We start from the raw sequence: 21,811 nt of genomic DNA on the forward strand, positions 1-21,811 counted from the left end.
AAAGAGTGTTTTGAGGAGCTGCTTATGGAACAAAGTATAAACCTTTTGAGAATTTTAACCTAACCTTCATTCTAATTCCTGTCTAAAATTTAAAAGAACCATCAAATCACTGGTTCCAAAGAAATCTGAAGGAAACAGCTTGTCTCTTAAAATCCTGGGCAAAATGTCTCAAATAAAATGTAATTTCAGAGAAGTAACCAAGTGAGTAAAAATAATAATGCAAAATCTTATCCTTTTTGCCAGAAATTTCTATGCATATGAAGAACCATTTATACAGAAGGAAAGTGAAAAGTGAGTTCAGTTCTTTATACTTTGCATATAAAACAAAGTAAGTACTAAAATACAAGTTTATAATTTTATGTTTTCTGTTGTTGAAGGTCGTCAGAGAAGAAAGAAAACAGTGCTCATATTGGCTTCTTTCAGCTGGTAATGAAAGCAATACCTATAAATATTTGATGTGTATTGTATTGGGCTGCAGAATAAGTGACAATAACCAATAAGGTTGTTTTGGGATAGCTGTGACTAAGCCAAACTTTTAAGGATTAAATCTTTTGGCCTGAAATCCTACCAATAAAATTCAGAGGGATTTCAATAGAACCCCTTGTCATCTTGTCAATTTGGTGTCAAAATTGTCTGTTAACACATTATATTTAACCTACAGGTAGATATGTGGAAATGAGGTAAGATGCACAGCAGGGATCTAGGTGACCTTGGTTCATTCTTTTTTCTGCCAAAAATTTGCTGTGTGATATTTGGCAGATAATTTAGCTCCCTCATAATTGCCCCAAGGGTTTTAGAAGATTTGGTTGCAATGGAAACTTATAGATGCACAATACCATATGGTATGAGTTACATCTAGCCTTTGATGTAATTCCATAGGGTGCCTCTAAATTTTAAAATGAATGTAGTCAGGAGTTGTCCAACCCAGCAGCATGCAGCTAAGAGGTCTCATTACTTCTATTTTACACATAGTCCGGGCAGTTAGCCAGTACTATATCCAAGCTAGTATGGTCCTGACTGCAGTACTGGGCTAGTGCAATAACATCCCTGGTGCTGTACCTGGCTAAGTATCTCAGCTCCTGGTTGGGTTGAGAGAACAGTCTGTCCCCACAGAGGGCAAGCAGAGAGGTTTGAATTCTGTAGCCTTTAACTCCTAAAGTGCAGTTGGTAAACACAGTTTGCCTCATGTGCTGAGAGATCAGATATCACATATCTGTGCAATTTCTGTGTGCTTTTTTTTAAATCAAGGGAATTCCTAGACTTCTTATGAGCAAGGTTTGTAAGACAGTGGTAGTGTTACAGTTTTCTTCTGACTTTTTTCTTTTCTTTTTTGTAGAAGAACCTTTTATTTATTTCTCTTTTGTGTTAACTGGTTTCCCCTTTATTTTGTCTTTGCCCTAGTGTCCCTTTCCGTATGTGCTATAAATTTCCACTCTTTCTTCTCTTAAGCACATTATAGCACATACAGAACCTGGACAGGTTCTTCAGCAGGCTATGATTCCTCTTGACACTCCTATTTCAAAATGTATAGCATTTGATACTGATATTCTATATGGACAGTTTAATCTATATATTTGTACCTGACTTCACCCTGAGAATCAGAGTTCATACAGTCATGCAAAGGTAACTTAAATCACTGTATCTTTGCCGAGTTACCAGTGTGAAAGCTCTTTTCTATACATTGCTCCCAGATTAAAAGTCAATGCACAACTGCCTGGCTCAGCCAGTGCATTTTAGAATATTATCTATGAGAAGCTGCTCTGAGATGTTTAATTGGTTTTCTACCACAGCACCTCAGACTTTTGAGAAATTGGCTAACTCTATTCAGAGGCTCTGCATAATGCCCTAAGGCTTTTTCCTCCCTTTGCTCTCTCTCCATCCCCACAGGAAATCTGCAAAGCAGACTATATGTATGAATTATAGTTACTATTCTTAATCTCTTAGCTAGTTTCTGGAATGATGATAATGTGGAATGATATTGAGCTATTAATGTTGTATGAAAACATGTTCATTCACATGTTAAAAGGAAGCTCATAATTTATGAGGCTGTAATCGCAAATGTAATTAGATTAGATTGGACAGAGAGATTTGTCTTCTTTCTGTATTGAAGATAATTCTGAGATTTAAAGAGAATGTTTTTTTATTTGATCCACCTAATTAATGATTTATCATTATACAACCAATATGAAGACTGCCTCTCAGCAGAGACCATATTTTTTTCTTCCCTCTTTAGTTTCGATTTTCATCATCTACGGAGATTTTAATGATGGTTGCTGGTAGTATATGTGCTATTGTTCATGGAGTAGCCCAACCAGCTGTGTTGCTTGTGTTTGGTGCAATGGCAGACACATTTATTGAATATGACATTGAAATGCAAGAGCTTAAAGACCCAAACAAAACATGTATAAATAACACCATAGCGTGGATTAATGGTACTATTTATCAGAATGAAAAGAATGCTACAATAAGATGTGGGTAAGTAATGGATGTATTTGTTTCTTTCCCATTGTTATCATAGCTTGTCAGAGAATGCATTGCTATTGAAGGTCTTGTTCAGCCTCTAAATCTTACATTTTCTATTCATGAGGTAGGAAAGAGGCATGGTTCTTGTTACATAGTCCTGTTTCTGACCTGGAGATATTATCTGGAGGGACAGAAGGTCAGCTTGGACCTTGGTCTTTCAGTTGTAGTTGTCAGCAAGAATATTCTTTGATTATCATTGTTCTGATAACAGACATGTATGTTATATATATGAGCTCATTAATCTATTTTCTCAGATTACACTTAGGTAATAATGACATCTAGTCATTCTGGTTAGCACTTAGTTACCTATAGGTGCCTGCTGACTTCTGAGCAAGTTAGCTAAACTATTGTCACTGAGAGAATTGAGCATTTATAGAATGCAATTCATCTCAGCTTATGGGGGATGTCTGAGACAGGTCAAAAGAACTGCCCCATAAGATTGCCTGTTTCTTTCCATTAAATATAATAAATGGAGTCTAGATAATACATTCAGATACAGATATCTGTTAAGGCCAGATTTGAACCTGTAACCTTTCCTAAGAATAATTTTTTGGTGCATCATTACAAGGGTTTTCTAATCTCTGAGTGGCATTTCATTACATACTTAATTGCAGTTAAAAGTTACTTGTGTAAAGGTCTCTGAAATTCAGAGCACATGGGAAGAAATTCACATCCTTAGATGTAGGTGACTGGGGCCAAATTATTTTGCTCCAGGCTGTCCAAGCCAGCCTTCAGAGATGGGCTGGCAGTTAGAATACAGGATTTACTACTGACATCTGTACCTCTTAAGCAGCAACCACACACCAGGCAGGACACATTCATAGAACCATAGAATGCATTGGGTTAGAAGGGACTTTAAGGATCATCTAGTTTCAATCCCCTTGCTATGGACAGGGACACCTTCCGCTACATCTGGTTGCTCAAAACCTCATTCAAACTGGCCTTGAACACTTCCAGATGAAGAATCCACAACTTCTCTGGGTAACCTGTTTCAGTGTCTCACCATCCTCACCAGTGAAGAATTTCTTTCTAACCTAAAGCTGCCCTTTTTCAGTTTAAAGCCATTGCCCCTTGTCCTATCCCTCCATGTCCTTGTAAAACATCTCTCTCCTGCTTTCTTGTAGACTCCCTTAGTGTACTGGAAGGTGTTCTAAGGTCTCCCCACAGCTTTCTCTTCTCCAGTCTGAACAATCCCAACTCTCTCAGCCTGCTCCAGCCCTCTCATCTTCATGGCCTTCCTCTGGACTCACTCCAGCAGGTCCATGTCCTCCTTATGTTGGGGCCCCCAGAGCTGGATGCAGCTCTCCAGGCGGGGTCTCACCAGAGCAGAATAGAGAGGCAGAGTCCCCTCCCTTGATCTGCAGGCCACAATGCTCTGGATGCAGCCCAGGACATGGCTAGCTTTCTGGGCTGAGAGCACACATGCCTAAGTCACGCCAAACTTTGTCCACCAACATCCCCCAGTCCTTCTCCCCAGGGCTGCTCTCAATCCATTCTTCACTCAGTCTGTGTCTATTCTTGGAATTGCCCCAGCTCAGGTGCAGCACCTTGCACTTGGCCTTGTGTGAACTTCATGAGGTTCACAGAGTCCCACCTCTCAAGTGTGTCAAAATCCCTCTGGATGGCATCCCTTCTCTCCAGCACATCAACTGCACCACACAGCTTGGTGTCATCAGCAAACCTGCTGAGAGTGCACTCAAGCCCACTGGCCATGCCATTGACAAAGATGTGAAACCGCTCTGGTCCCAACCTTTGAGAAACCCTTGAGAAACACCTTCTGTCACTGGTCTCCACTTGGACATCGAGCCCTTGACTGCAACTCTTTGAGTGCAGCCATCCAATCAATTCCTTATCCACCAAGTGGTCCATCCACCATGTCTCTCCAGTTTAGAGACAAGGATGTCATGCAGGATAGAATCAAATGGTTTGCACAAATCCAGGTAGATGATGTCAGTTGCTCTTCCTTCATCCATCAATGCTGTAGCCCTGTGATAGAAGGCCACCAAATTTGTCAGGCATGAGTTGCCCTTAGTGAAGTCACACTGGCTGTCACCAGTCACCTCCTTGTTTATCAAGTGCTTTGGCACACTTTCTAGGATGATCTGCTCCATGATCTTAATTATCATGAAAAATTGTACTAGATACCTTTCAGGCACCTGAGTTGTTTCCATGATATGCTGTTTCCATGAAATTCTGTTTCCACGTTTTTTGTCAGAGATCAAGTAAGGTGCGTAGGGTTCCCTTTTGGCTTAAAAATTCAGTGTAAAAAATTTTGGGTAAATTAAATAAAATTTTCTGTCTGCAGGATGTTTTTTAAAAGTTGTCTAAAGGCAGAACCTATAACAACCTATTTCAAAGTAGATGAAATGCAAAAGCAGCAATTCAGTGCCCTTCACTGATATTAAGAGTAATTTAGCACTCCTACCTGAGTAAAAAAACAAATTGTCTTTTCAGATTAGCAAATTTATGGTACAAAGTAATATTTGAATTGACTTTAGCAGCCCTCACTTCTCCCCATAAAATGCAGTTGAAATCTGAATGTTATTAGTTGCCATAATGGCACAAAGCACGCACATTCAACATCTAATGAAAACTTATTGGGCAGCTCTTTTCTGAAACACCCTCTCACCTGTGCTGTTTCAGGGCATGCAGTCTGGGGGGGTTTCCCGGAGACTACAGGGCTGCTCCAGGATGGAGGAGCATTTCTTGGTACCTGCCAGCTCCCTACCCCTGTGCAACAGGCAGAATAAGGAAACCAGCTACTAGCAATAGCCTCAGTATTGGGAGAGAATGCCTCTGTTGGCAAAACAAGCTGACTTCCACCTAGCCTGACTCTTAACTTGAGGAAACACCAGATTAGAATTCTGTGAGAAATTAAAACTATATTAATTGCTCTTTTTTTTTTTTCCTTTTTTTTCCCCTTTTTTCTTTTTTCAGGCTGCTGGACATTGAACACGAAATGACCAAGTTTGCAGGATACTATGCAGGAATTGGTTGTGCCATACTTGTGTTAGGATACCTCCAAGTTAGTATTTTGGTTTCTGTTTTGATTTCAAAGTTTAAATCACTAAACAATTAAGTTCATAATAATAATTATGTTAGTTTTAACTGCTTAGCTACTTATTTGAGCAGAACAGATGCTTTCAGTTCTCATTCTATTGCTGAAATATGTTAGCTCTGGCAATCTGAGAGCTCCTTGGATTTGTGCATGCATATCTTTGTAAAAGGATGAATTTTACCCACAGCACAAGCAATACTTGCTCAAGTGTGGCTACTATGGAATCCACATGTCCTCCAAAAATAGCAGCCAAAGGGCATGCAGATTCCCAGTAGGCATCTCAGCTGGGTTGAGCGCTGTTTGTATTACAGAGATATTACAGAGCAATACTAATGTGAAACTAATGTTGAAGAATCGTACCCTACGTATTCTGTAGTAATTGTTCAGTCCTATGACTGAAGTGAGTCAAAAGCTTGGACAATTCCTGCATAGTCTGTTGAAGGGTCCATGGCTTTTGAAGCTGTTTTTAATCGCAAAAATCACTTGTCAATCTCCTTCCTGAAAACTATCCAAGAATTTTGCTGAGGTAGGATGGCTGCCATCCCTGTATTACTTACAGTTGTAGATGGAAAAAGCTTTGTCCATATGGCATTCATGTAGCTGCATACGTAATTTAACTTGTCTCTTCTCTCATCCTATCAGAACTGAGACAAATGCTTGATCCAGAGGCTATATAAAATTGTTGGATTATTTAAAGATCAAAACAACTGTTATGTCTGTGTAGCTGGAATATATTTTACCTGAATAGTAATTTTATCAATAGCCTTTCCCATTCTAGTCAAATCGTTTTTTCTAATTTGTTGGGAGTAGAAAGACTTTTTACTGCAATTTATCAGCTGTTTTGTGCTTTTCCCAGATCTGCTTTTGGGTTATGTCTGCAGCTCGTCAGATACAGAAAATCAGGAAAGCTTATTTCAGGAAAATAATGCGAATGGATATAGGCTGGTTTGACTGTACATCTGTAGGAGAACTGAACACCCGAATTTCTGAGTGAGTAATCTAAAAAACCCGTATGCTACAGAAAACATTTCGCAGTTCCTTCCAAACACTGCAGAGTGCCAATAATCAGGCATTTGGCAAACACCTTTTAGTAGAAATACAGCTATGTTCGTGGGAGCAGCAACCAGACTGATTAGCTCCCCCATCTCTGAACTAAGTACCATAACTGTTAAACCACAATTATTTCCCTTTCATGCCTTGTCTGTCAGTAAATACGTGTGTGTGGGAGTTGGATTGGTTTTGGGGTGGGGTTTTTTTTCCAGTTTGTCTTCTCTTCTCCTTTTGTGCCCAGTCCCTTCAGAGTGATCTATAATTTGGCTGCCGGTGCATGCTCCCTGAGTCTGGAGATGCTGATTTGAACCCTCTCTTAATTCCCAGAAAGGAAAATTACATTTGGGGCAAATTGCTTAATCTTCTGTTAAAAAAGATACAAGCAGGCAGCTGTGGGGTGAATATGCTGACTGTAGATGGCTTCCTGTTCTCAGTTGTGCCTGTGTAATAGTATGTAATAGTCACATATGCTGAAGATTTTTCTGTCGTTGGAAGGAATTTTATTTTACTCATTGGTTTCTATTGCTTTCTGTGGTGTTCTTTTTATGAAGAATAAATGGCAAGCTTTAGTCACTGGGAAGAATTTCTTAGGAAAAAGTAGGAATTAATAATGTATTTGTCTAATAAATAACGTTTCCCTTGTTTTTGAACAAGATTGTCCTGCACCTACAAAAGCTCCCTGACTGTGAAAAACATTCACCAGAAGAAATATAAACATGTTCTTTTACTCAACACTCTTACAACAGAGGACTGTAATTTCACTTGACTTATCAATAAGCTTCCAACTTTGCACTTTAAATCTCAAGGCCACTTGCTACAAGTTATTCCAGGAGTTCTCAGTAGTTCTAATCTCAGAGGTGAGGTAGTAGCCAAGAGTGACAGAAGTATAATGATTATACTTAAGACAGTTTTTGATGATTATAATTGATGATTATATTTAAGACAGTTTTTCTGTGCTGGCAATGCCTAAGAGAGAACAAATGAACTCTGAAGCTGCCCTGGGGCCAAATGGTGTCAACTGCTGCACCATTGTCCTCCATACAATAGAACTGTCATGTTTTCTCACTGTCTCCGGTCATAAAGTAGCCCTCCATCTTCCCACTCTCCTTCTCATTTAGAGAACAAAGTACCTGGTAGAGAGGAGAGAGGAACTGGGAGCTCGTGGAAGGTGGAACTAGAAGAGAGTTAGAGACCTCCTCCCTTTTCCTGTCCCTTCAGCAGGCCAGTATGGTGCATTCTCAATGCCCCATGATGTAAGGAATGCTATATGAGCTATGCTGTTTTTCCTTTATCACATAGCTGCATCCTGCTAAGATGTCTCTGCCCCATCCTCTGAATCAGCTGGGGCATGGTAGTAAGAGCCAGCTAGTGAATGAGTCTGCTGCCAGGACAACTTTGCTTGGGAAAGGACAGTACTTCCTCTGTAGTATTCGTGCCTAAAAGCCTTCTCCATTGCAAAGGCATCAGATTTTCTCACTGTAGGGTCTTTGTACGGGGTGATGGTGAAAGAATAGGGATGAAGGAAGGGCCCTCTCCAGTGAAAAGCAACTAACCCAGATGTGGCCAAGACCTGCAACACAAACAAAAGTTATACTCACCAGTCTTCTGTTGATTTTTGTTGTTGTTGTTTTCCAGTGATGTTAACAAAATTAATGAGGCTATTGCTGACCAAGTAGCAATCTTCATCCAACGCATAACCACCTTTGTGTGTGGATTTCTACTGGGATTTGTCAGTGGCTGGAAATTGACCTTGGTTATCATTGCAGTCAGCCCTCTGCTTGGGGTTGGAGCAGCTCTCTATGGCTTGGTAAGTGAATTGTGAAAGGTTCGTGTTGAGCAATGATGAGCAGGAAAGATCATGCCAGAAATCTGTGAGGATTGGTGAAGTTGATTACACCCCTTTAAAGTCAAGAGAGGCAAATTACAGTCTCAGTAGTACTGAGTGAGGGGGGAGGGATGGAGGGAGAGGTGTGGTAGAAGGGAAGTGGGCTTTGCTCCCACTTTGTTTATTCTGATTCCCAGAATAATAAATCCTCCTTCTAAGATGGTAGTGTAAGCATACCTTCTTATGGGTCCTGTGGATGGGCAATGTTGCTGAGATCAGAAGCTGGCTTTTACCTTCTCTCTTACTACACACCTGGTTTAGATGGTTAGAAGATACAGGACTTGATTTCTCTATGTAAATTAGTGACTTTTCTGGGTGATAAGTTTCAGAGACATAAAATGGTTGAAAACAACTACTCAAACTTGCCTCAAACTGTCCCTGGTCCCAGAAGCTGCTGCACCTTCTCCTAGTTTTTCCTGTTCTGTGTCTCCATCCACTTCCTACAGACTTCCTGTCACTGTACACAGGAAGGACAGTGAAAAGGGAAACTGCAGGATCCTCTGCCCTCTCACCTCCTCTCCCATGCTCAGCAGGGCTGGGTGGTTCCTGCTCATCCTCTGCATTCTTGTTTGGTTCAGCCCTCTGGCAATCTCATTTCTTTCACATCAGGGACAGCTTGCTGTCATTTTCCTATCCAACCTCTAATGTAACTGTGATTAATTTCTTGTCTTCCAGCTCTCCTTTAGCACCTTGTGCTGGCTGCAAGTAGATGACATGAATAATGACTCATGTGAAGGGGGAGAGCAGAAACTTGGCAGGGAATGAAATCAAACCCAAAATGCTTTTCCTTCATTTGTGATTTCTTTCTGACCTTATTCCCCTTTATGTTTGTAATTTTCTCCCTTTCCATTGTCTCTGTACCCAGTTACTCTGTTTCCAGTCACAATACCTACTGTTAAGTGTTTCCTCATTATGAGCCTTTCCAGCCCTAGTCTTTGTTTTACACCATGAAGAAAATAGACCCAAGGTCAATCTAGCCTGGCTTCCTGTCTTCAAAAGGGGCTAGTACATTCATGGGGTAAGGTATTTGAAAAGAGAAAGCAAAGACTGACACATTAGACTTTCTAATGATAGCTTATTCCCAAGTCAATGTGGTATCTCTGTGTAGAATTGTAAATGACTACATTTTCTTCCATTAATTTGAGCACTTTTTGGAGTCTAAGTCAGCTTTTGGCATCCAGTGTGTGCTCTGGGCTGCTGTGTAAGGACCTGTTTGCTATCAGCCCAAAGCACAGTGGTGGGCAACATCTGTTTTTATCCTCCCCCACCACTACAGTTACCTCTTCTTCCTGACATTGGGGTCTGCCACAGTAGCTAAAGGTCTGCTCTTGGCACTTAAAGATCCCCCTTGCTCCCACTGTGCACAAACCCTCAGTCTGCAATCTGCTTCAGCCCAGTCAGAGCAGATAGAGGGAGGGTGGGAGGCAGGGAAAGCAGGAGTTGTCAGCTGCTCTTTCTAGCTACTTGGAGCAGAGAGCTGTTGCAAAACATACGTTACAAAGGTATGCCCTGGCACTAGAAGACCTAAGTGTTCGAGTGTGCAGCATGCCTAATAAAAGCCTGCTTGGAGTGCAGGAGGTGACCCAGTGCAGAGCAGCCAGCACAGAGTGACAGCCAACATTGCTTATCACTGTCCTTTTCTGCACCTGCAGTTCAGGTGTAACCAGCACTGCTTATGCTTTTGTAGGCTGTGGCAAAACTAACGGGCCGAGAATTAAAGGCTTATGCAAAAGCTGGAGCTGTGGCTGATGAAGTGCTCTCATCCATCAGAACAGTGGCTGCTTTTGGTGGGGAGAAGAAGGAAGTTGAAAGGTTTGTTTGAACAAACTGTAAGGTCTCTGATTTCTTTTTCCTGAAGCAATATAATGCTGTAATGCACATCAGATTCATGGCAATTAATCTCTATATTCTACAATTATGACTACCTATTAGCTTTGAGACTTTTATGCATGTATGTTTCAGAAATCTAGGTTTCAAGTAATGGATGCAAAACTAGTTTTATAATTTAGTCTATCAGCGAAATAAAGCATCAGCAATAGTATCTTCAATTCATGTTTACTTGTAGGAACATTCTGTCAAATTTTTCCCTAAACACTGTCTGATATATCACTTTTGCAGAAAACCTGAAAACTTTGAGTACTTTCAAGCTAAGTAGGAGAATTAGGTTTATCAAGACAGGGTTTGATGATGTTTCTGCAAATTTCTTTTAAATTCTATGAAAACATAACTTGGCTGTAGGATGTGCTCTGGAGTGTTGGCCAAATTCTCAAATCCTGTGTTACTCTGTTAAAACTCCAAGCCCCATGATGAGGTACCTGTGATGAGTGTGGCTTTTCTTGTGCTTATTACACTAGAACATACAAGGATTTCATGTTCTGGAAGCATTGCTGGTTTCAGCAGTGATCTCACTTCAGAGTGATTCTGTATTGACCCTTTGTACGGACATTCTGCCGAGTCATCAATGGTGCCTCATTTTGTTGGTCTTTTCTCATTTTGAAATTTATGTCAAATTGATTTAACTCCCTTTTATTTTTCTCTCTTTCTACAGATATGATAAGAACCTGGTGTTTGCTCAGCACTGGGGGATTCGAAAAGGAATAATAATGGGATTGTTCACTGGTTACATGTGGTTTATAATTTTTCTAAGTTATGCATTAGCCTTTTGGTATGGCTCTAAACTTGTCCTTGAAGAAGAAGAGTATTCACCTGGCACTCTTCTGCAGGTACTCATTTTAGCTTGATGCAACTTTTTCAGACTGTTCTTTGAAATAATAATTCTGGAACACATATCTGTTCTGGTATCTGGTGGCTCACTGGTTACAAATACTATGTATGTCTTTTAAAGATCATTACTCAGTATATGTATGAGACAACTGGATAAGATTGAAAAAAAATCCATGTTTATTTTAAAGATTTTGAATATTACCTACTGTGATCAGAATAATGCTTTCATTTGACAGCCCACTACACAATTATCAGAGGCCTGGAACTAGCTTTCCCGTTTTGTGGGTCAGCATGGTGCTTCTGGGATGTTGGCTTCTCTGAAGAACTTTATGATGAAAAACATTGTGGTAAAGAGACACCTAACCAAAGAAAGTGTTGTCATATCTAATCGCTCATGAACACTTTCTCTTCCTTTGAGAAACTATTTCTGGTTGTTTTGTTTTTACAAAGCCCATGTAAACATGTATGCAGGTAAAAACACACCTGGCTGTGGCTCCTGCAGTGTGTACAAAAACTATGCTCACCTGAATGGCACTCGTGCATCCACTTCTGCACAGTAGGTGCTTTAGCCACTGATGGCCTCAGTGCTACAAAGCCAACATCTACAGATATTTTGGTTAGTTACTTGAGCGAGGACTGCCCAAATGGCAGACTCCAGTTCAAACCCAGAACAACTTTTCCTGAACCTTAGTAAGTTCTGGGTATTCTCATGAGACATCTAGTTTTGCTCCTTCTCTGCCTGTTGCACACCATGAGAGTTCCCAGCCACCTGCGGCATGCAGTGCAAAGCTTCCTGCTAAATGGAACTTGGCAAATTACCCTGAGAACATTGTAAACCTGACTCATTCTGTTCAAGGAGGAAATAATTTGTACCTGCTCTCAACACCAGTATGAGAGGTGCTGTGAGGTATATGATGTAGTGCTGTGAAAAACAAAGTGAGCAATTTCCTTGCCTTGCACATGGTAAGTATAGTCCAGTGGTTCCAAATGACAAATGGCAAACAGTGGGGAGCTACCCTGTAGCTGAAAAACTGTACCTGTCAATGGAGATACTCTCCCTCATGCTTCCCTTACTCACAGTTTCCAGTCATCTTTCTTCTACTTTCTATTTTCTACCATACACTCCTAGTTTGGCAGGGGGCAGGAAGGGGGATTTGTAGATACAAAACATTGAAATATGCTTTTCCTGCTCTCTCAAAAAGTCATGCACCAGCCATACTGCATTGATATATACTAAGTATTGCGTTCCCTTCCTCTTCTGCCAGGTGTACAGAACATGCTCCTTCATGTTCATGATGGATTCTGACAGGCATAGAACCTCCTTGCTTTGAGACTCACTCACGTGAGAAAATTAGTTAGTAGTAAAGCTGAGTATAAATGTATGCCATGATCTCTACATCCCAGTGTAGACATTTGCAGTGCACAGTATGTGTTCAGTAGATTCCTCCACTTTAACTATAGAGATAGTCCCAGGAAACATCACTCTGGTGCAAAGGAGAACTAAGTCCTGTGTAACTTGATTGCTTCTTAGCAGAATTTTCAGGCCAAAATAGAGCAAAGGGTTACATACCAGACATAACATTCCATGTCTCCTCATGTGAATGTCCAAACTATCACCCACAACAAAGCAGCAAAATGGACCAAAAGCCTACACCAAAGACATTATCCAACCCTTATAACCTGTTCTGCCAAAATACCTCTGTAACTGAAACTAAGGAGAAGTAAAACAGAGTAAATTCTGGGAAAAAAACTGTCAAAAAGTGTTCAAAAGCACACCCCAGTACAGTAGCACTGAGAAGTATAAGCTATACTTACAATACAATGCAGCTTGCTCCTTGTTGTAGAAACAGACAATGAAATAATTTGCATCTGTGTGGTATGTAAATGCTAAATAAGCCTCTACCTTCTTTATATTCACCACCTTCTAGTGTCCTGTTCTTTGAAGCCCCTGCCAGCATTTTCAGTCTTAGAAGGTATATTTAAGAGCCTTCATAAAAACTTTTCATAAAAATGAAGCATTGGCAGCTCTTAAGAAATTTTGAGCAAACACTTTTGGTATTTTAGTTGATATGCTACAGCTTCACTTGCTTCTGATCCACAAGGCCACACACCAAGGCTGAATTCCTGGGCTCAAGCATCCTCTGATATTCAGTACTGTATCCAGCTGCCTTTATTGTCTGTCAGTCTTCCCAGGAAGAGCAGATGCTGTGGTGCATTTTCTCTCATGTTGTCCTAGGCTTAGGGAAAAAGGGGATCCTCGGACTTTCAGAAGAGGGTCATTAGTGAGCAACTATTCATTTTGGTTCTTAGAAAAGAACTTGAAACAGTGAGCACATTGGGTATTTGCTACCTGTAGAATCTGTCCATCCACATGATGGAATTACCTCACCTCAAAAAGTGCCTTATCCAGTGTTGGTAGCAACCCTTACAGTTCATTTCTCTGGGAGACAGAGAAAAAATATTCTCTATAGCTGGTACCTCCCCAAAATTAAGTTTTGTGAGTATTGGATGAGACAGGAACTGCAATAGACAAAGGTTGTAATACAGGGTTTTAAGCTTCTTTCTATTTTTGCTTACTGGTAAAAAGCATCCTCAAAATAATCTACTTCCCACCAATGTTCTGTTCCAGACCTTGTTTCAAGGAAGAGGTACCCAGTCAAACTGAGATAGCTTAAAAATACATCAGTGGTATCTCAGTAAATACCTAGATGCTTACTTTTTTAGGCCAAGGCAAATACAAGTTGATTTACTTCAGCCTCAAGGAGAGCTGTGAAAGACAGTGAAAGTATCTTCTAAAATGCATTTGTTTGCTTTCTTGTTGGCTAATAATGCTCATATAGTGAACCACTGCAGTTCAGCAGATGCATGAGAAGTCATTATGATGCTGTAGTTTGGCTTGCCTGTCTAAGCTGTAAACTGTAATAAAAAAGTGATGTCATATTTTGTTAACTTCTTTTTCCACTTCTTCAGGTTTTCTTTGGTGTTTTAATAGGAGCGTTAAATCTTGGCCAGGCATCTCCCTGTCTGGAAGCCTTTGCTACTGGTCGTGGAGCTGCAACAAACATTTTTGAGACAATAGATAAAGTAAGTAATGCATTTCTAAGCCATGTTACTTTGTAGTGTAAAAATAATTAAATAAGCCCCAAGTGGTACTGGTTTTATCTACCTTGTAAATAAGGAAAAATGAGTCCAATTAAAGAAAAATTGACTATGCAATAGAGAAATCTATTGCATAGACTCAAAGACTCAAAGTCTATTGCAACGCTCAAACAACATGTTGAACAGATTTCTTAAGTGGCCTGGTTCTGAGCTATGAAGCTTTACCTCAGCTACTGCTGTTCCTTGTTCCCACTTCTCCTTACATGCAATTACTTATCAGTGCTGGCCCATGGAAGGTGTACTGGCACGCAGTAATAGCCACCCTGCAACCAAGCTTGCAGCCGCCATCCCATAGCTCCCAGCCTCCAGATGGCATCAAAAGGTGTGGCTCCATTGGCACTACTGGTGAAGGTGGCCTCTGTCACCCAGAGCTACCCTGAGATAAAATGGGACCAAATGAGCACAGGCACTGGTCATATAGCAGTCATAAATGTTAATCACAATATTATCTAGACAGATAGATACTTGAAATAAGGTTGTATGAGAGACCCTGAGATGCCACTGGCATTTATTGATGAGGTTTCCTTTCTATAGTTTTATAAATTTAGTGGTTGGAAAAGTACTGTTGATTTCTTAAAGTATGTGTTATCTCTGTTCGTTGACAAGCTTTACTGTGCTAAAAGCTGTGTAAACACATTAAAATGCTGCTTGTCCTCTACAGAGCACATAAGGCTGTGGTAATGCTAGCAGAGTTTTTAGTAACCCTTCAAACTTCTGTAATAACGATAAAACATATACACTTCATAAGCTAAAGCTCTAAAATAAACTGAAAATAGAGATGAATTAGGGACATGTTTTTCTGAGAAAAAATTTTAAATCATAAAGAGTTGCAACAGAATCACAAAATTCAAGATAAGGCTGAGTCACATAACCTTAGGGTAGAAAAAGCAAACCAACGTCCAATTTCATCTGTCTAGAGAAAGAGTGACAAAATTAGATCCCTCTGCTTGCCACATTTGTAGATTTGTGATTAGACAGTACAAGCACAGCTCTGCCCTGGCACTAAATGTAGTCATGTTGAGGTTCCCATTTGCAGGATCAGTGAAACTTCTTCACAGATCATAGTATCTGAATTTAAGTAAGTCATATTCCTAAAGAGGAACCAATCTTGCAGCTGTTCTTAACATCTTAGAACATACTCATTTCTCACTTTACCTTTCCTTTCAATCTGTTAGGCTATATAAAGAAATCATGCACGTTTCAATTATCAAATATATTGGTTGCAATTGTTTTAATTTATTGTCTGTATTCCATGCTTCAGAAATCTGTCCTTAAAAATTTTTATTTCCTTGTCATTCCTCAAATTTCTCTTAGTTTTCTGCTTATGTCTAGCATAATACCCTCAATACCCAACACCTGTCCAAAAGTATGCAAGACCCAAAGCTCTTCATAGGAAAACTTCAGTATTTCAGCTCTGAGGACTGGGTGTGCAAGGAGGGATGTTTTAATTGCCAAGTGGCAAGGCCTGCAGATTTTCAGCAATGAATTCGTTGTTCAGTGCTGTGAGAGAATGTTTATGAGTGAGATTTTATCTCTGAGGAGCTGGCTAAATTAGCTTAGTCAAAATGCCTCAGTCAGTCAGCTACTCAGTTCCAGCAAAAACTGCCTGACTGGTTGGCTGTGGTATTTGCAGTAAGCCTACTATGAGAAGAGGGTGCGTCCTTTTTGTCTGTGCTACCCACCAGGGACAGCTTCCCCATCGCTGTGGCCCTCAATTCCATGTCCCTTGCCTGCTATCCCTGGGGCAGAGCCTGCAGCTGGCTCCATGTAGCCAAGTGCTGTTCAAACAGAAGTGCCATGGCTTTGTATGGTGTTGGGAATATTTATCTACTGCAGGACTGTTGACTGTTTAACAGCAAATAAATAACCCAATAAATTTCATCCTAGAAACCCACCATTGACTGCATGTCAGAAGATGGCTACAAGCTGGATAAAGTACGAGGTGAAATTGAATTTCATAATGTAACATTTAATTATCCATCCAGACCAGATGTAAAGGTAATAATTCATCACCCATCCTGTGAACACAGTTATTGTAAACAAGCAAAATATCCTGGTTCTGCCAGCAATTTCTAGATTTTCAGTAGAGGTTGTTTTCCAGAAGCCCAGACCCTTTGTTTAAAAGTAGACTCAATAATTCTTCTATTAAAGGGTTCTTCTGCTTACCATTCTGCTTATTTCACCATTCTGACATATCCATTGCCACATCAGCATATTCCTTGCTGATGAACATAAACTCCCAGTAATTTCAGGCAAATTCATCTGCATATAGCTTCTCTTACAATCAATGATGTCCTTGTATCAATGTGTACAAGATAGAACACAAAGTAATAAACTGAATGGTGCAAGGAGATTTTGTAAAACTCTTCCATTACCTTGGGGATGCACCATGTGACCCATTAAAATGCTAGGAAAGAGACAGGAGTGTAGGCTGTATATCCCACTATTTCTCTACTTGTGTGTTTGAATTGACAAATTCTCCTTGGAAAAGCATATTATTGGACAAACAAATTAGTTCTATTACTTGTAAAGATGGAAACACGTTGTATCAGATTTTTCTACAGAATTTCACTGTTACATTCTTAATATTTATGCTTTAACATACATTTACAATACATGCAGAGTGTTCTTTAAAGCGAATATAATTTAATAAGTTCTCTAGTGTTATTAACTTGACTAATTCTTAATGATGAACAACAGGAACAATGAAAGGTCAGTATCTGCCTGCCTGTTGTGGAAATGAGTGCTCTGCATCTACAAAGTCTTCAAACAGTGTAAAAATATGTGGCTTGCTTTATCTTCTTTCTTCATAATACTTTTCCGAATTTTGTAGAATTGCTTTGAATCTTTAAGATACAGAATATACTCACTTGGTTGTATGACTGTGGGGGAATTAAAATAGATAGATTCTGTTTCTTTTTTTTCCCTCTCCAGATCTTGGATAACCTTAATGTGGTGATTAAAGCAGGAGAGACAACAGCTTTTGTTGGAGCTAGTGGAGCTGGAAAAAGTACAACCATACAGCTCATCCAGCGTTTCTATGACCCCACTGATGGCATGGTGAGTGTCCCAGCCTAGAATGTGTTTCTCTGGCCCCAGAAACTTGAAAAAATGGCATGGTTTCTTCTCCAACGTAGGAAGGAAGACTACTAACTCCCTTTCCGTTTCTTTCTTCTTTTTTTTTTCCCCAATTATTTTTTAAATGAGCAAAATATCTTCCTGCACATTTCTTTTATAAGACTGTGCTTAATAGTATTAAAAAACAATTGTGTGAAAGAACAAACTGTTAGGAAAAAATAAAAATTCAGTGCTAAATCTGTGTAAAAACAATCCCTATAGAAATGATAATTCAAGAGTGACAAATGTTTTCTGGAAAACCCAGTATTGAACCCATAATATCACTTAGGTATATGCAATTACCATTTAGTAATGGCTTGGCTAAGAATATGAATTACATCTATTCAAAATCTCATTCCATAGGAGACATCTATTCAAAATCTCATTCCATAGGAACACATAATCACATACATGTTGACCTGTATTTGAATATATAAAATACAAAGAAACAAATTACTGTGAACATACAATAATCACTTTCATGATTACTTTTCACCTGGTTTTATTTCTGATGCCAAGCAGAAATGGGAAGTGAAATCAAAGAGCACAACTCCAAGAACCAATACTACTGCCATTGCTTTGCAACCTTCTATGTCTGAAAGCTGATTTTTATGCTGGCCATGGGCACACAGCATCACAGGCCCTTCACTTCCATTGTGTCTTTCTTTGTCTCTGAACTGGAGGGAATAATGTCCCTGACTTTTTTCCTGATTTTGTGTCCATGTTCTAATTGTAGATTACCCTGGATGGCCATGACATTCGTTCCCTGAATATCCAGTGGCTGCGCTCACAGATTGGCATTGTTGAACAAGAGCCAGTGCTCTTTGCCACCACGATTGCAGAGAACATTCGCTACGGGCGGGATGAGGCTACCATGGAAGACATAATCAAAGCAGCCAAACAGGCCAACGCTTACAATTTCATCATGGACTTACCACAGGTATGCTCTGCCTTGGAAAGTGTTTGGCAGAATTTGATAAGAAAAAAGATAATCCTTTTGTCCTTTTGTCCCTCCTAGCCTGCAGCAATTTGTGCTCAAGTGGAAGGGCAGAAGATTAATTCAGATAGGAAGCAACAACCTTTCCTTTGACTACAGTTATTTAGGTCTTACTACACGTATGCCACCAAGTTACAAAAACAAACAAAAAACCCCCAAAATACAACCTCAAGAAGAATTAGTTCCTCAGGAATCATTTACACAACATTCAATGTCATGGTAATAATCATAGCATGATTTAAAAATTTGTATTTTTCATGCTATGAAGATCTGTTTCTGCTCAGGCCAAAAGTAATGTAGATCTCAGCCTCTCACTAGCCAGCATATGTTACTTGAGCTGTCTGTACTAATGCACACAAGCTCACCTTCTTGTACAAGCTCTGTAAGCCAGCTGGGGGTTCCTTCTTCTCCAGTTTCTTCCCGAATGATGACAGGGCTTCAGTCATTCCTCCTTACAAAGCCCAAATTGGATACTAGCAAGCTATCTACTTTTCTAAAATGTTATTTTGCCAAGTAGCTTCTGAAAATGACAGGTTACAACAGTGAATGTTATTGACAGGATTCAAGTACCATTAACTAATGTTAGTATATTGTCTTTATCCTCCATCTATGCATTTCCAGGCTTCCAGGAAACTATTCACTGAAAGGCTGTTTAAAGGCCCCTATTTATTTCATGGAAATGGAGGAATAAAAAAGATTTAGCTCTAAGTGAATATAATTATCTTGTCTCCCAATATGCCAGGCTTTATGTGTTTATTTAATTCTCTACCTTAACCCGATGCCACCAGGGTATGGTATCCATGAATCACAGACACAGTGTTCGTGAGTCACAGGTCATCAGCAGACAAGTCCAGCTCTGTGAAAAGTTAGCTTGTGAGTCATCTGATGGAGAGTGGGTAGGTGATTCCTCTGCATTTCAGCTTTTGCTGATATAGTTGTTTTGAGCTGAACCAGAACATCTCACCTTTTTAACCAGAGAGTACTTTTTGGTGTGGGGAAAAATGATCATGTACATTATGAAGAAAGTTATTTCACCTGTGGCTCTTTGAATCTGCTGCACTAACAATGTTTTTCCTTAAAGTCTACTCCAAGGACAAATCTGAAAGACACTTTACCAATACCTTCACCAGAAGCTTAACAGGCTTCTTTCTTATCTGTTTAATTTTCACTTTTTTTTCCTTTGCACAGCAATTTGACACTCATGTTGGAGAGGGTGGAAGCCAGATGAGTGGAGGTCAAAAACAGAGGATAGCCATTGCTCGAGCTTTGGTGCGAAACCCCAAAATCCTGCTCCTGGATATGGCCACATCAGCACTGGATAATGAAAGTGAAGCGATTGTCCAAGAAGCGCTTCATAAGGTTTGCTATAGTATAGCAAAAATCAGACTTGAAAGGGCAGAAATTATTTGTAATGCACTCTGCAGAGGGTGCTACTGAATTGCAACAAATCTGTGAGAAGCATTTCTTAATAACTGTTTCACATGTACCAGTAGAACCTTAGTATTATGGACTGAGAATAATTTTTTCTTATGTTTGGACATCAACAGAAATCTATCACTCCCTTTGCCCTGAAACACATGCTCCTCTGTGGGTTGTGGATGGAGCTAAAGTCAGTCAGCTGAACCCATTAGAAAAACTCCTGTTAATTTGAGGAGCCTTTAGGTTGCACGGCTGGTTCCCAGCATTTCAGTGCGCTGTGCTGGGAGTGGGGCTGTTGTTGTCTCCTTCAGGCTCGCCTCGGCCGCACTGCGATCTCCATCGCTCACCGCCTGTCAGCCGTCAAAGCCGCCGACGTCATTGTCGGGTTTGAGCACGGCAGGGCTGTCGAGAGAGGAACTCACGAGGAGCTCTTGAAGAGGAAAGGGGTTTATTTCATGTTGGTGACCTTGCAAAGCAAAGGAGACACAACACCTAACAGAGAAGAAACAGAAAGTAAGCATTTTGTTTTCTTTTATAAAATCATGTAAAATCCCACAGAATGCAGATTTTTTTTTTTTTTCTTTTAATGAGGGCTATTAGCTTCTTTTTCTCTTCTGCTTTTATGGCTGAATTTTATCATTCATAGAAATAGTACATTGGTAGCCAAAGTGGTTTTGCTGCATATGCACTGAAAGACCTTCCTAATATGTCTGCCCTGAAATATTAGTTCTGACCTGCAATATCCATCATTTTATAGCTCCACTGAGTGCCAAAAGTCCAGCTCTGCTGCATTTGGAATTCAGGCACATTACAGAGTATGCTGAAACCACCCTATTTATTTTTCTAGAGGCAGATTTGAATCAAAGCTTCTGGAAATTAAGGTCTAATAGAATGATCTGTTGTATTTTTGTGCGGCATACATTGGATATGATTATCTTGAAATAAGAGAGCAATTGCAGAGCTAAAATAGGTAAAAAGTCTTTAGCAGTCACATCTGAGGTGAGATTGTCCTTGGGCTAATATTCAGTTAACTTCATCGTGTCAAATACAAATATAAAACTTGTGAAACATGTAGGTTGAATAGCAAGGTTGTATTACACCCCTTGCCTTCTACAAAGTATTCCATTTATGACTTGGAGACTATGCACTTTTTTGCAGAGCCACAGTGTACTTAGGTTGTATTCAATTTTAGCACTAACTGAAGAGCTCTATATACTGTATTTTGCATCAGCAGAGAATAATGTGGTTGAGCCAAATCTCGAGAATGTCCAGTCATTCAGAAGGGGAAGCTATCAGGCCAGTTTGCGGTGAGTCTTAAAAATGGTTGTAAATCTCAATGTTTTCAGACTACTCTCAATGTTTCTACTTCATCTCCCAATTCCAAAATCCCAATAGTGCTAATAAATCATTTTTCTGTGTGCTGTGTAAAAGAGGGTTGAAGGGCTGCAAGCATTTTACTGAGATAGAGTTCACTTGGAAAGAAATAGCTTAAGTAATAATGTTACTGATTGAAGTCCATGGATAAATAGCAAGGCTCTTAATTTTGCTCCTTTCTATCCATAGTACCTTTTCTCCAATTTTGATCTCCTCTGGTAATCTTCTGGTTTTGATATTACTAACATATAGCCATATTTGTAATATCTAATGCACTTTCAGTCCAGTCATTTGAAAAATTACTTGCTGTGCAATTACTTGAGAAATCAATGCAATCTACAATGACATTTTTATTATGTCTTCTACTTGATGAAATTGAAAGCATTTTATAGCCAGACTGTCTTGTAGCTAGACACTTACGATTTCTTTCAGGCAAGCCCATGTCAGTCATGTGCAAATGAATACATCTCCTACATCACAGAGTTATGTTTTGCCAGAGAGAGAG

At 39.8% G+C, this 21,811-nt stretch overlaps 1 protein-coding gene across 3 annotated transcripts in view; it reads left to right on the forward strand.

Annotated features, from left to right (window-relative positions):
* Positions 1–21,811, forward strand: part of ABCB11 (ATP binding cassette subfamily B member 11) — a 45,744-nt gene that overhangs the window by 6,599 nt on the left and 17,334 nt on the right. For 2 of the 3 annotated variants that reach the window (XM_008634782.2, XM_017735805.1), the window contains 15 exons: positions 244–291; positions 378–426; positions 2,234–2,475; positions 5,461–5,548; positions 6,438–6,571; positions 8,267–8,438; positions 10,204–10,328; positions 11,065–11,239; positions 14,211–14,324; positions 16,287–16,397; positions 17,334–17,459; positions 18,253–18,456; positions 19,702–19,872; positions 20,244–20,445; positions 21,164–21,239. In XM_008634782.2, coding sequence (XP_008633004.1) covers positions 244–291; positions 378–426; positions 2,234–2,475; positions 5,461–5,548; positions 6,438–6,571; positions 8,267–8,438; positions 10,204–10,328; positions 11,065–11,239; positions 14,211–14,324; positions 16,287–16,397; positions 17,334–17,459; positions 18,253–18,456; positions 19,702–19,872; positions 20,244–20,445; positions 21,164–21,239 — 2,037 coding nt within the window. The remainder of the gene's footprint in view (positions 1–243; positions 292–377; positions 427–2,233; positions 2,476–5,460; positions 5,549–6,437; positions 6,572–8,266; positions 8,439–10,203; positions 10,329–11,064; positions 11,240–14,210; positions 14,325–16,286; positions 16,398–17,333; positions 17,460–18,252; positions 18,457–19,701; positions 19,873–20,243; positions 20,446–21,163; positions 21,240–21,811) is intronic. The other variant, XM_017735804.1, reaches the window with a different exon arrangement.

The sequence above is a fragment of the Corvus brachyrhynchos genome, unplaced genomic scaffold (assembly GCF_000691975.1).
Source record: "Corvus brachyrhynchos isolate BGI_N302 unplaced genomic scaffold, ASM69197v1 scaffold255, whole genome shotgun sequence".
NCBI lineage: Eukaryota > Metazoa > Chordata > Aves > Passeriformes > Corvidae > Corvus > Corvus brachyrhynchos.